The sequence below is a fragment of the Neophocaena asiaeorientalis genome, unplaced genomic scaffold (assembly GCF_003031525.2).
Source record: "Neophocaena asiaeorientalis asiaeorientalis breed wild unplaced genomic scaffold, Neophocaena_asiaeorientalis_V1.1 scaffold71, whole genome shotgun sequence".
Taxonomy (NCBI): Eukaryota; Metazoa; Chordata; class Mammalia; order Artiodactyla; family Phocoenidae; genus Neophocaena; species Neophocaena asiaeorientalis.
This window is the reverse complement of record NW_020175439.1, coordinates 2,151,937-2,167,494: the sequence shown is the minus strand read 5'-3', so window position 1 is coordinate 2,167,494 and position 15,558 is coordinate 2,151,937. Positions and strand designations below refer to the sequence as shown.

Here is a 15,558-nt window from a genome sequence, read left to right as displayed (position 1 = left end):
GCCCGAGAGAGGAAATTGTTTTTAAAATAGTTTATGATATCCTATCTCTAGGGAATCCTGGTCATGTTTATTCATAACACATAGGGTGCTTTCTTGCTAGCTATGAACTACTCAATGATCTAATGATCTGAGAGGAAGGTCAGTTCAAAAATTGCATTTTATAAAAATAGGGTAAAATACAACAAATAGTTACAAATTCTTTGGGACCTTAGGAGTCTAGGCCTATTTTAAAGATAATATATTACTAGAATAATTTTGACTGGCTGAGGAAATCACTGCAGGATGAAGTAAAAGGTAAGAGTTTTTTTTTTTTTGTAAGAAGATGTTGGGGGTAGGAGTTTATTAATTCATTTATTTTTGCTGTGTTGGGTCTTCGTTTCTGTGCGAGGGCTTTCTCTAGTTGTGGCAAGCGGGGGCCACTCTTCATCATGGTGCGCAGGCCTCTCACTATCGCGGCCTCTCTTTTTGCAGAGCACAGGATCCAGACGCACAGGCTCAGTAGTTGTGGCTCGTGGGCCTAGTTGCTCCGCAGCATGTGGAATCCTCCCAGACCAGGGCTCGAACCCGTGTACCCTGCATTAGCAGGCAGATTCTCAACCACTGTGCCACCAGGGAAGCCCCAAAGCTAAGATTTTTATGTCTGTGTTTATAATGTGAACTTAAAACTTCCCACGATGTTTGGTAATATATGCCAATTTTGCTCTTATCTAGTATTTTGAGCTATCACACCAAGTAAATGAAAAATAAATAGCCTTTTAAAATTTAAACTTTAAAAAAAAAAAAAATTTTATTTATTTATTTATTGGCTGCGTTGGGTCTTCGTTGCTGTGTGCGGGCTTTCTCTAGTTGGGGTGAGCGGGAGCTACTCTTTGTTGCGGTGCGCGGGCTTCTCATTGTCGTGGCTTCTCTTGCTGTGGAGCACGGGCTCTAGGCACGTAGGCTTCAGTAGCTGTGGCACGTGGGCTCAGTAGTTGTGGATTGCAGGCTCTAGAGCGCAGGCTCAATAGTTGTGGCACACGGGCTTAGTTTCTCCATGGCATGTGGGATCCTCCTGGGCCAGGGCTCGAACCTGTGTCCCCTGCATTGGCAGGCAGGTTCTTAACCACTGCACCACCAGGGAAGCCCTAAAATTTAAACTTTTAAACATATGTTTATTTACTACATATTGTACCTGTGAAACCCATTTTATAGCTCTGTCAGATAATACCGTTGAACAGTAGCAAACTGAATTTCACTCATATGATTGATAAGTGATGATGCATCTGTGAAATTCTTATTCTTTTATTTCATGAGTATAAATAATTCTTTGATTTTTCTGAATCTCAACTAATAAAAATGTTCTATCACCTCTTTTCTGATGAAAGGCTTGGAAGACAAAGGATCATTATCTAAACAATAGATCTTAAGGATTTTGCTTTTCCCTGAAGGAAAATCAGAAAGGTTGCTCAATTTGTTTTGCGATATAAAATGTCAGTGAATATCTTTGTCTTTATAGAATACTACAAACTAAGTATTTTCTCACACAAACCTTGAACAAAATTAAGCCTTTCAAAAATGGCATCAGACTAGCAAAAAGTTTCAAGTCTGGAGTTTTTCATGTTAATGAAGTTAGCAGGAACTTTTTCTTTGTAACTTGATTCCCCTTGCAAATGGCCCTCATATATTTTCTGGAGAATTTGACGTTCACAGTTCTTATAGTTTTCTTTAACCCTTGCTCACCCTGGCTCCCAGGTCCTTCCTTTAATCTGAAGCTACCCGTTAAAATGGCTCTGTCCACATACGTAACAGGTGTATAAACAGTTCTTTGTCTGAGCTCAGAGCCTGTGAGGCCAGCCAGATAGGACCTTGTTTAATTGTTCATCTCGTTAGCATACAGCTGACAGAATGCTTCTATTGGGGGACTAGCAGGGGAAGGAAAACCCCTAGGCCTGCTATGCTCTAAATTTCAATTATGAAGAGCTCCGTTTCAGAATAAACGGCCCATTCCATTAAATGACATCATCTTGCATTCTGAATCTTTACAATCTACCTATGGCCTTATTTTTGTGGGAGCATCCAACAAGGGACTTGTTTTCATTTAACTTGGCCAATGGCTTCAACACCCACAATGGAAAAATGCTAAATCTAATTAGTTGATGAATAAGAGGTCTTGTGAATTAAGGGACAGACCGAAAACTACTCAGTATGAACTCCTCGCTGATTTTGAATTCTATTCTAATAATTTGTTCAATTTGTACTATTCACTGAGTACTAATGATTTAAATTAATCACTATTAATCTACAGACTGAATAAAGGATCTTTATGTACTGTAAATATTTTGTTTTACCCAAAGAGGGTTTTATGCTAAAACTTGGAAGAATTCCAGTTGTTATGATTCCTTTTGAATAATATTTCCAAAAATATATAATCTGTATGGATTTCAGACTTAAAAAACTTGACAGTTAAACAATTTTGAGTTAAAAAAATTGTATCAAAACCCTTTAAAAGCACTATAATATGGTTTAAACAAAATTTTAAAAAATTTAAGTTGCCCATTTGGGAAAAAAATTGGTTAGAAAAAGTAAAATACAGTTAAAAAATAAACTTCAGTTTAGCAGAAACCTACACATACCATTTCTACTGTATACAAACCTATACTAACAAAATTACTGTCTAAATATAAGGTTAAAATGATTCCAAATTTACTCTGATAAAGTGACAAAAAGTGCTAAAATTTTGAATAAAATATTACTCTATTTGCCTGTTAGTCTTTAATAACTGAATCTTAAATCTTTTAGAACTAGGAAAAATATAGTTTCTCTAACTGCTTTAGGATTTAGAAAACAGACATGATTTATATTTCAAATCATTATATAAGGTCGCTTTAAGCTCTACAACTGAACATTATTTGCTCTCATACAAGACACACATCTCCAACCATAGCTTAAACAACAAAAAACCCAAGCAATACCCCCCCCGCCCCCGCAAAAGACATGCCTGAGTTAAATTTCCTCAGGACTTGTAACAAAGAAATCAAAAGACCTCCTGGATGTAATTTTATCCTGTATCATAAATGAGAAACTTTTAAAGATTTGCATCAGTCTTCCATTAACACAAAAGCTTCTAATCTAACTTAGTTTGAAGTTGAAATCACTGTCTGAACAATAACTGAGCACTTTGTGTTAAAGATAAAAGTGCCATTACAGAGCTATCTCATCAGGCCTTGGTATTTTAGATATTACAGCCATAAACTGATGTGATGTAAAATAACTTTATATTGCTGAAACCTCTTTGTAATGCCTAAATGAAATTAATGAGTCTCATTCCTTTTCAGTTTTCCACTTAATAACATTATTTTTTTGCTGTCAGCAGTTTATTCCGAGTTTGTTCTTACATTAAATAAATGGGAGCAAAACTATAGTCTGTCCAATGCTGACATTTCAATAGTTCTAAAAATCCTGATTTTGTGTTTTAAAATTTAAACGATACATCAATCACATCCTAATAATAGTGTCTGATAAAGCCTTAAGTTTTAATTTGCATTAAGAAAATATGGAGAAACTATCCAAAATATTGAAAGGGAATAGGAAATTAAGTAAATGAAAATGTTAACCCTATTCAAAAGTAAGAGCAAATGTTAAAACTAGGGCAGGCTGGCTACACTAATTATATGAGAAGGAGTAGTAATTACCCACTTCCTCGTCTCTTTTTCTGATATAATAATCTTCAGGAAATCTAATTTTTTTTTTTTTTTTTTTTTGCGGTACGCAGGCCTCTCTCACTGTTGTGGCCTCTCCCGTTGCGGAGCACAGGCTCTGGACGCGCAGGCTCAGTGACCATGGCTCACGGGCCTAGCCACTCTAGGGCATGGGGGATCCTCCCGGACCAGGGCACAAACCCGTGTCCCCTGCATCAGCAGGCGGACTCTCAACCACTGCGCCACCAGGGAAGCCCAGGAAATTTAATTTTTGTGTATATTAGATAGCTAAAATATGTTAAAAGCTTTCTGTGGTTGAAACCTCATTTAATCCTAACCTTTGATGCTAGTCAAGTTTGTTCAGTTAAAAGAAACAACAGTCAAATAAGTCTTTTGATATTGACTCCTATTAATATTTTTGGCAGGTGGTAGTCTTATTACCTTTGTGTGAAATATAAAAATTGTTTTCTGGAATAACAAAAAATAGTAATTATTTCATCTATAAGAAGATGGATCTACAAATCAGTAGATCAGCTGTAGATGATCTTACTAGCATAATCTTGTTATAACTGAAAATAATGTAGAGAAATGTTTTCAGCAACAAAGCTATTTCCTTGATCAAGGAGACTATTTTGGTTAACCTGCCCATGTAGACTTCACACCATAAGTTACCTTGATAGCACTGAAGGCTGAGAGCAGAGCTCTCTGTATTACTTTTATCCTGCCATCAACTCTTATTCTTCTACTCCCAGTGCATTCTGGCTCACCTCAAATATTCCAACTACTTCAACAGAACTCCCAAACTACTCATTAAAACAAAATAAGCAAAATGTTATAGGCTCCAAAAAAATAAAAGAAAAAAACCCCAAAAAACAAACAAACAAAAAACCCCCCAAAAACAAAACTTGCTAACTCTCATTTCCTGCACTGGGAAGCTAATTTTGTTCTAAATCAGGGATTGGCAAAGTATGCCTGTGAGCCAAATCTGGTCCTGTTATTTATTTATTTTGTTTTACTAGTAAAGGAGGCTCTTTTTTACAAATAAAGTTTTATTAAAACACAGCCACACTGATTTGTTTTCATAACAGCTATGGCTGCTTTCATGTTACCAAATCAGAGGTAAGTAGTTGTGCCAGAGACCATATAGCCTGCAAAGCTGAAAATATTTACTGTCTGGCCTTTTACAAAAAAAGTATGCTGATTCTTCTCCTTTAAATTCTAGGAGAGAAAGTAACATCATATTTAAAACTTGGAATTAGGATGGTGACCTCTAGTAAATGCCCACAAAAATCCATTACATCAAAAATTTTATCTGAATGTTCTGTGGACTTCCTGGAATGGTATTTATGTTTACTAGACCAGTTTTACTCTCTGCAGAAAAATAAATGAAATGATGAAATTTAAATATTTTTGAGAGGAAACTGACCTTACGAATTCTAAATGGCGATATAGAATTGCTGATAAACTGATATTTCTGTGGTTACTTTGTAATAATGGCCATGTAACCTCCATTTTTAGGGGCCTAAAAAATACTAATTTATGTTAATGCAGAGGAAAAGTATATAAACTACCAGAAAGTTAAACAAGACAAAAAAAGAAAAGTGATTCCAGAATGTAAAATTGTGTTATTTCTTAGTCATTATCAGTTAGAAAACATGGGGGTGAGATAATAAAAGCAGATTAACTCTTAAAGATGGCTGGCAATAGTTACAAGATGTCCCCCAAATCACACACCCTCCCAGAGTATGAAAAGAGTTGATTCCACATAAGTAGGTACAAAGCATGTAAGCAAGGCTCCTGGCAGTACTGATGCAAGCCCTCAGACATGAATAACAGCCACCAGGATAAGAGTTTTCCTCAACAATATGCCTAAGACTTAGCTGGGACAGTCACTGGCTGACTGTGATCTTCATTTCATTCCATTCTTTGGTCTTTCTGCTGAAACTGAGAACTGAGTACTCACAGCTAAGAAGTTCATTTCAGAAGGATGGGAGCTGAATACTAACTCACCTGACATTCTTAGATTTTGTCAGTTAATAACTTTTGAGGGTAAGCCTGGCAGAAACATCTGCATCTCCACCTCCATTAGTGATTGGGGAAGAGGTGGATATAATAGATGATGTCTGGCAGACTTTTCTCAGCTGTGTCCTCTAAGAAGGTTATAAAAACTGAAGGAAGACCCTGATAGACAAACTCAGCAATAGCCTGGGCTTAGTTGCTGCAGCACTGATGCTGCTTCTCAGACTAAGCCAGACTCACCTCATGTTTCAGAACTCTCTTTTTCTTGATTACCTTGAATTATTTTCCTTTTATTTTTGCGGTACGCGGGCCTCTCACTGCTGTGGCCTCTCCTGCCACGGAGCACAGGCTCCGGACTTGCAGGTCCAGCGGCCATGGCTCATGGGCCCAGCCGCTCCGCGGCATGTGGGATCCTCCCAGACCGGGGCACGAACCTGCGTCCCCTGCATCGGCAGGTGGACTCTCAACCACTGCGCCACCAGGGAAGTCCTTTTCCTTTTTAAAGAATATCTCTGGCAGCTCTGAAGTAGGCAGCATATTCCTAGTGAATATAATGGAAGCCACTTTCTTAACTAAAAGCTTCAGGGCAGTATCTAATATTAGAAACAATTTTTCCCTCAACAAGTTCTTTTAAAATGCACTAGGTTTTTACATGGCTTTGGAGGACTGGATTCTGAAAAATCTATTTTCCAACTTATATCCAAAGTTGGTAAAAACAACCTCCCAAAGATAGAAGTTCCATTTCATATAAATTCTATATTTATGTGGGAGGAGCCAGAGATATATCATATATTGCAGCAGATAAACTGGAAAAAGGAGCAGTGGGCTATTAACAATGAAGAATTAAGAAACGATTAAGAGGTGAGGACTAAGAATTGCAAATACTGAAGGCTGAGACAAGCTTAGGATTCAAATATACTGATTTTCAAGTCATTCTTCTAAATAAGGATAAACAGTATTTCAGCAAAGTAATAATTTATACTTGCAACAAATGCTATCTTATTATTCTGTTAAAATTATTTTATTACTACCACTAATAGTGATTACAATATTCCCTTTTATTTCTAGGAATTCAGTAATTTAAAGATGCTTTCACATTTATTAGTTTATCAATAGCAACAAAAGCTAATTTAAAAGGAGTCTTAATTTCAAGATCTTCTGATATTAAAAAACAAAAACAAAAAACTGGTTGTTAAGACATGTGGGCATTGTCACCTATGCTGCTGAAAACACTGTTCTTAGGAAACCAGGCAGCCTTGTTTGATGTTTACTTCAGCAACTCCAGAATGAATATAAATGGCTGTCTGATATATGAATGTGAATGTGAAAATCTGGAACCAATCCTATTTTACAGAACACAAGACTTCAGCATTTGGGGCACCTAATTATTGCGATGATAGGTGAGTTTTAGCCTTGATCACACGGCTTACAGCTAGAAATCTGTTTCATAGGAGAATATTTCATGGCATGCAATGAATCTTAAAAACCATGCCATAAACATGCAAACACATGGTTTCAGTTAAATAGCAGATTCAAAACGAGCTTCATTCCTTTAAAACATAATTTGTATAAAAAACAATGTAAGACATTCGACACAGAATTTTTGATGTGCATGGCTGCAGAATTTTATTTTTTTCCTCCTTTAAAGAACTACCACATTAAAAAAAAAAAGGGATTGAACGATTTTACTCTCTTCAGGGATTAATCTAAAATTGTTTCCTTTCTTTGTCACTTAAATTACAGTCATTCTTAAAACTACCCCAACATTTTTCCTTCATTTGGGAATAAAGCTTAAATTTGGACCTGTACAAATAATATTACATTCGTTCTACTATTGAAGGCTGGTTCCAAATTATAATAAATAGCTTTTCTAGACCAGAACCCTTGAAATTCAGTCTTGCTTTATTGTTTTTGATACTAAGACTTTCTACAACTGTTTCAAGGCAAAAACTGTTCTGCTAATTATTACGTATCTGGAAAAAAAATCCAAGTTTAAGCTAAAATGATCTCTGTAGAAAGTTTCTGCTTTTTGCACATGGTTATAGTAGGATTTTAAGGGCCAATGCTCAGCCAATGACCCTGCCCAAGACAGTAAAAGAAATTCTTAAAAGCCACTCTACCTTCCTTCCTTACAGAAAGAAGGAACCTCTCTCCCTGAAAGATTTCATGAAAAACATGTAGGACAATATGCTTTAGAAGTTATTTCCAAAAGGATGAGCACTATTTTACCATTGAAGCGGGTCGACTGCTTGTAACAAGGCTTGATCCACCATAGTTTGAATTGAGGCTTCCAATTGGTGCATTATGGGATGGTCCCAATAAACTGTGTATATCACTGTGACCAGCAGGCAAACTGGTGGAAGGTCCCACGGCATGGTTCCGCAGCACATGGATAGCATCATCCAGTCTGTCCAAACGATCCTCCATTCGAGATTGCTGTAGGGATTGAAAAAAGACATGGAGGTTACTGATGTTATCTATTAAATTCATTAAACTGCTATGTTTCCTACTTTGAGATATAGGGAAGGCAGCAAGTGAATATGCAATATCAAGTAGCTTCAAAAGAAACTACCTGTACTACGAATCAACAATTAAAGAAAGGATATTTGTAGACTATGCTAAATTAACAAAGCTTCAGAAGCAAATCACTGCTTCATAAAATCTATTTACCAATCTAGCATGAGGTTATTTCTTTTAGCTTCTACAAAAGCTGAAGGCTACTCTACTGTGTCTGATACTCAATTATCATTGATAAAAAAGATAACCTGTACTTTAACACTGATCTTTGAAATGAGGGCAATTTGGGGGAGGGTCTTCAAATCCAACAAATTTAAGTTGTAATTTGTTTTAAGTGAATATTTATAATACCTATCTGAAATGGTGACCACATCCAAATGTGCTCTTTCACAAAACTGATGAAATGATATTATCTGTTTGTGAATATACACATGCCCCATACACAAACATATTAGAATTTAAGAAAATAAAAGCACATGCCAGTAGAGCTCTTTTAAAAGAATCACACTCAACAAAAGCCTATTTTTACATATTGTTACAAAAACGAAAATAGTCATTGTTTGATTTTAAAAGACTCTGGAGTCTGTACAGGCTTGATGATTTTAAACGGATAATAGGAAGTATAATTAATTGAAACACAAAAAAGGCACCATCTAAAAGAAATAGTACCTCACAGACATCCTTTAAGAAGGACATTGCATCTTGCAAATGCTCGTGAAGTTGCTGCTCAACTCGATTTTTCTGGCAAAGTCAAGACAGAACAGGAGGCAAAGCACAGGTTAAGATTAACTCCAAAAGAGATGAGGAAATAGCTGATGTGCATGTCAGCATAACATGTTAGTAAAGTTAACGCGGAGACCTGCAAGATCTACTTGTATTAAGGTATGAGAAGGCTGGGATTTAACAGCAAAGTTATAAGGTTAGCATCTAAGTAGCACACATTGCTTATATTTGCTTATATGTGAGAAGAAAACTTTCCTTTAATTTAAAATGTTCTGTTAGTCACAGAAAAAGAACTTTTCTATTTGCAACCTGGAATTACTGAATGATAGCATGACTTAACATTCCATTAAGTCATCCTTATTTTGTTTTTATAATGCTTCGTAATTCTGTGGTAAGCATAGAAAGGCAACAGTAGTTAACACCATACCACAAATTCTTCACTCTCAATACCTAGACAGGCTCCTTTATTCTACTGCTTTGTTTGTCAACGGTTTTGCTTGTACAATTTACATAATACATTCTTTTTTAAAAAAGAAAACATGGGAAACAATACTCTTCCTGACAAAAATAATTGATGCTACATTTAAAAATTTTAACAGAAATGTAATAAATTATACACAATATCATCATATGAGAAAGAGTAAAATATAACCATTTTGCAATGCTGGACTAATTTTCTCTTACTTGGTCTGTGTGTTTTTTTTTTCTTCTTTAAATTTCCTTTACATGTAAACATAAAATTATAGTAAAATTAAAACCTAGATCTGTCAAAGAAACAAAAATCCCATAACACTATTTTAATACCAGCTGTCCTGAGACCAGAAGCCTGATGTCCCAAAGAACAGATGGTAAAAGGCACACCCAATGTGTCTTATATAGTTCAACTAAATCAGGCCATTTGTTAGCAAAGAATTCGTGTGTAATGCTATCCTACTGTTTTTTCATTGTTACTCAAGATTTTCTGGAAAAAAAAAAAAAAAAAGAACTCCACACTATTAGATAAAAGAGACCTTGTATGTTTCTCAGAGGCTCTTACCAGGGAGTGGAGAGAGTTTTCATAGCTTGGGGATGAAGGCGCTTGTCCTCCAGGTCTGGGCCACTGACTGGTACCTGTTAAAACAAAACCCAAAAGCACACACACACCTTGGTTAACTCAGTGATCTTGATAATGTTCTAAAGGAAGGGGTAAAGATATATTGTAAGTGTGCATACATTTATGTGAAAATTTTTGTTCAGTCTTCAGCATGTTACTGGCTACTGATAAACCCAACATATTAAATTTTTTTTCATTATTAATATAACTGTGTAGGGAGTTGAGAAAAAAACTATACTTTGAAACTACATTTATGTTTGCATGTTCTTCACACTCTGTCCAAATGCACACATATCTTGAGAAAATGTACTTAAAATATGCATAATTTAAAATTCTGTCCCTCCCCCATATTTTTAGTCTTTATGATCATGCTATTAATGACTTACATTAATATTCACCTGATTCTCTATATCATAATTTGCTTAACCACCGCTACCTCACTGCTAGACGTTTTGGTTGCTTTCATTTGGCTATTATGAATAGTAACTGAATATCACTATATTATGAATGGTAATACTGTGTTTTTTCTTTTGGGGAGTATGTCTAAGGATAAATAGCACTTCTAAGTTAAAAGGTATGAACATATTTATGATCCTTAATTCATAAGGCCAAAACTGCTTTCTAAAGGGTCATGTTAACTTGTGCCTCCAGTAATGCACAAATGTACCAATTTCAAATGATTGCAAATACATTTAGGATTATCTGCTGAAAGTTTTCCCAACATAATTTACACCAAAACATATTATTTAATTTGGAAAATATCATCATGAAAATTTTGTTAAATGTTGTTTACTCTTCAACTTTAGAAAAGTGGCAATATAATAAAAAAAAAAAGGAGACAGAAAAAGCAAGGATACAAGTTCAGAACAGAAAGAATAAAAAGGGAAAAAAAAAACCAAGAAAAAATAAAAGGGTTAATTCATTCATGTATTGGGGAGAATGCAGTGTTTTAAAATAGCTTTAGGGACTTCCCTAGTGGTCCAGTGGGTAAGACTCCACGCTCCCAATGCAGGGGGCCCGGGTTCAACTGGTCAGGGAACTATATCCCACATGCATGCTGCAACTAAGAGTTCACATGCCTAAACTAAGAGTCCGCATGCCGCAACTAAAGATCCCACGTGCCACAACTAAGACCTGGCACAGCCAAAATAAATAAATAAAATAAATATAGAAAAAATAGCTTTAAATAGCTTTAAAATAACCAAAATAGCTTTAAAAAGAAAAAGACAAAACAAATGATTGAAAATCTTTACTATTTCATGACTGTGCATTTGCAAGTAAGTTATGTATAGAAAATAATGAAGACCGTTCAATTAAATATATGGTTTTGTTCTTAACAAATCTTCAGTGACAAACTGAATTATCAATATATTAGAAATCTGAAGTTGGAGAAGGTTTACTTAATGTGTCTTGTTTATTGCTAAATGAAATTTTAAACTATGTTCCACCAGAGCTTGTTGTTGCAGGTTAATTTGCCATATTTAGGAAACTAAAAACTTATGGTAAATTGGAACTATTATAGTTCACTTTAGCTGAGTAACCTAGTAATTGTAGGAATAACTGTATTGCTAGTAACTGTACAAAAAATAGGCACTCACAGTTTTTGTTTTTATTCTGCCTTTATGAAGCGAATGAGGTAAAAGATATGAATGCACTCACTCTGTAAACATAAATGTCTTTTTTTTTTTTTTTTTTTTTTTTTTTGCGGTACGCGGGCCTCTCACTGTTGTGGCCTCTCCTGTTGTGGAGCACAGGCTCTGGACGCGCAGGCTCAGCGGCCACGGCTCATGGGCCCAGCCGCTCCGCAGCATGTGGGATCTTCCTGGACCTGGGCACGAACCCGTGTCCCCTGCATCAGCAGGCGGACTCTCAACCACTGCGCCACCAGGGAAGCCCCTAAAGGTCTTTTTGACCATGAGATATTATTTCTTCCTGATGATAGATCTATCATGTAATCAATGAAGAAAAAAGATACATAGACTTTTGTAATTCTGGCCCACTGATGGCTTATTAGCTATGGATGAGAACTCTGGGGTTGTGAATGGAATTCAAATTCTAGACAGAGACCATAATGCTATAGAATACCTCTGACACTAGACAGATCTGCATCTTTGTCTTTTTATAAAACTAGTACATGAGTAAAATATACAGATTTATTTGGAATCATACTGGTATCTTTATCTCTAGCTTGTAATCACCAACTGCAGCATTACACAAATAAGGAAAAACAAAAGTACAAACGCTAAAAACCTAAGGGGTTTCCCAGAGAATAGGTTATTTCCCCCCTTCCTTCCTTGTCACCTGCTATCTGGTGGTAGACATGCACAGAGGTTTTGGGCTTATACTACTTCCTTCTGTTAGATAAGGGCAAGCTTTCAACTCTTTATATAGTTAACAATTTTTGTAATTGCCCTGAGCTTTTTAGTGACCACCCCCAAAAGCTAGCTGTTATTCAAGGATTATAATAAATGTACTTGATATCAAAATTTATTGACTATTTCCAGAGAACAAGTTAGCTGACAAGAGAATCAAATTATTTGGCTAGAAAATCTGGAAAGGCTTTCTTTGATCACTAAATCTAAAATTCACCCAAGTGTTTCTGATCTGTTCTCACTCTGAGTGGGATTCAGTAATATGCCACCTAATAAAACTGGTTAATAAATTTAGAGAATAGATAACATCATTTTGCATGGCTGAGAGAAATTCTTAGGACTATTTACCGTGCATTTTCTTATTTTGTTAGCTGTTTCCCTTTGTAATCTCACCCTAAACTCAAACTTTCATGAGATACTCCACACTGGGAAAAGGTTGAATAATCCTAAACGTAGCATTGAACGCTTTGCTTTCCACAATCTGGCCCCAGACAACCTTTCCACTTCCAATATGTGAAAAGAGTTCATAATCAGTCATCTCAATGACTCTGGATGAACAGCATATGCACTTTCTTACATCTTGATCTTTGTCACACTCTCTTCTTTTATACTCAAAGTTCTTTCTCCTTTATACTCTCTTCATGAAGTACATCCGAGGAACTGTAGTTTAGAGTAAATTCTGACGGTTCTATTTTCATGTGTTTATCTCTATTTTCTCAACTAAAGTGAAAACTTGCTGAAGTCAGGTAACTGCTTTAACACCAGGCATACTGACAGATGATAAAAATAAATATCTCATTGATGAAATGAGCCTAAACTGAGGAATCCTTTCTCCCCTATCTCCCCCCACTCCCTCTTTATTTTTATTGTGGATGTTCTGAAGATTGCTATTGAGTACTGCAATTATTAAACTTTTATTCACTGATATTCTAGAAGGAGGTAAAGAATTGCAAAGAAATAGAGCAGGAACCCTGACTGGCCCAGGAACTTGCCCTGCTATGGGCTTTATACAAGATATCCAAAATCCCCTTATTATTCAATCCAGTCCAGACAAGAGTTTCTCTTCCTTTCAGCCTAAAGTATCCTAACTAAAACAATATCATCATCTCAGAAGCTTCTTTCTTGTAAGCATTTTCTATGCAGGAACGTTATGTTCTTAGTCTGAAAAGTTCCCAGGGAAAATGAGCAGGATTTAAACAAGAACGATGAATGCCTTAGAAACTGCCTATGTTGCTTTGCACCTGTGCAACTATTCTTACAAGGTCTGTCCTGAGTCTGACTGATGCTCAGGCATAAGGAAGAGGGCAAGTGTAGAGCGCACATAGGGGGTAGGAATTTTTACTCTAGATGATAGGCTCCTGCCACACAAGGTACAAAATAATTTGTACATATTATATAGGAGCTCTGGTTTGCTCTTTTTCATTTTTCCTTCAACTGTGAATACTTTATCGCCCATTGCTTTCCTTTTTTCCTCCTCCCTTTCCCTGTCTGCTCTGCCAGCCTAGGGTGTGTGTGTATGTGGGGGTGGTTATAAGAAGAAAACACTAGATACAGGAGATGAGACACAGAGATGCACCTGTATAAAATCAGTCTTTGATGCCATTTCAACAGGAGTATATGAAAATATTTTTCTTTGAGTATGATTGCAGAACTGAAAAAAGAAGCTTATTAATACCTTCATTACACAATTTAACCTTTCACAGATCTTCATTAATCAGCTGAATTAAAAGTGGAAAGAGGATATCATCCATTAAACATCAAATAAAAATGGAGAAGGGAAGGGTAAGCTGGGACAAAGTGAGAGAGTGGCATTGACATATATACACTACCAAATGTAAAACCGATAGCTAATGGGAAGCAGCTGCATTGCATAGGGAGATCAGCTCGGTGCTTTGTGACCACCTAGAGGGGTGGGATAGGGAGGGTGGGAGGGAGACACAAGAGGGAGGGGATATGGGGATATATGTATACGTATAGCTGATTCACTTCGTTATAAAGCAGAAACTAACACATCATTGTAAAGCAATTATACTCAAATAAAGATGTTAAAAAAATAAATAAAAAAACAAATTCAAAAAAAAAAAGGAGGAGGAAATGTGAGATTTTACTTTGGACCATTATTTTTTGAAAAACGTCTAAGTTTCTGATTCTTCATTTTACTGATGTCCTTGCATAGATGCTGAGCTCCTCTGCTGCCTGCCTTCCCAACCAGTGTTAATGGAAACCAAAGGACACTTTTATCTTACTGGGCTGGGCAGAGGAGAAGAGGCAGTGGGAACATACAGTAAGGGCCAATATAGCTACCTGAGATGAGAAAGTGAAACAGGCTGTGGCAAAAATGACACTGATAATTTTAGTAAAACTCTGCCAAGAGGGTGAGTATGGTTAAAGTTACATCATTCTTCCTGTAATTTCATCCCTCTGTTAAACAACAACTTTAAGTCAATGGGTCTTTCATAGTCCTGTCTATGTGGGGAACAGCTGTTCAACTTTTACTAGACAGCTGAAGCCATGGTGTCTGAGAAAGTGGCAGAACCCACTAATAGCTGAAAGCAGCTGCCAGCAGTTCATCATTTCCACATTGGAATGCTTCTTAGCAGAGTCACAAGGCTAAATCACAGAGCACAGGTGATAGTCAGGGCTCTGATACACCAGAGCCTTGATTTTCAGAAACCCTGAACAATGCAAAAAGGCTTCACAGCAACAACAACAACGCTACATGGACTGAACTAGTGACTTTGATCAGGAATAGAGAATCATTTCTGAGGTCAACTGTGGTAGGAAAATGGCAATTTTTACACAGTTGTCTGATGTCTTTTCCTTAGAACTAATACATTTCTTCTTTAGCATGGTTTTTCTCCAAACACTGCTCAGGAAACACATTCCAAGTTTTATAGCTTAACAGATCAGATCCAAGCATCTTCTTGTAATTTGATTTATTCCTAATAAATCGAAAAATTCCTATTTACAATAATAACAGTTGTATCTCAACAAATTTATAGTGTAGGATAGTATCTGGAACTTGTTAAAACTACTGTAAAGAAAAACAGGAAAAAAGCAATGCAAATCTAAACACTTATTTAACTCCACTAACAATATTCATACACATTCACAAAGAGTTCTTTTCTTTAGCAAAAAAAACCTACATTATCCCCAA

General features: G+C 36.2%; 1 protein-coding gene across 8 annotated transcripts in view; it reads right to left on the bottom strand.

Moving 5' to 3' along the window:
- The window catches only part of TCF12 (transcription factor 12), a 377,241-nt gene that overhangs the window by 21,798 nt on the left and 339,885 nt on the right, over positions 1–15,558 (bottom strand). For 4 of the 8 annotated variants that reach the window (XM_024767777.1, XM_024767778.1, XM_024767781.1 and 1 more), the window contains 3 exons: positions 9,973–10,046; positions 8,883–8,954; positions 7,926–8,132 (listed from right to left, as the gene is read on the bottom strand). In XM_024767777.1, the coding sequence (XP_024623545.1) occupies positions 7,926–8,132; positions 8,883–8,954; positions 9,973–10,046 (353 nt within the window). The remainder of the gene's footprint in view (positions 1–7,925; positions 8,133–8,882; positions 8,955–9,972; positions 10,047–15,558) is intronic. The other 4 variants (XM_024767779.1, XM_024767780.1, XM_024767783.1 and 1 more) reach the window with 1 other exon arrangement.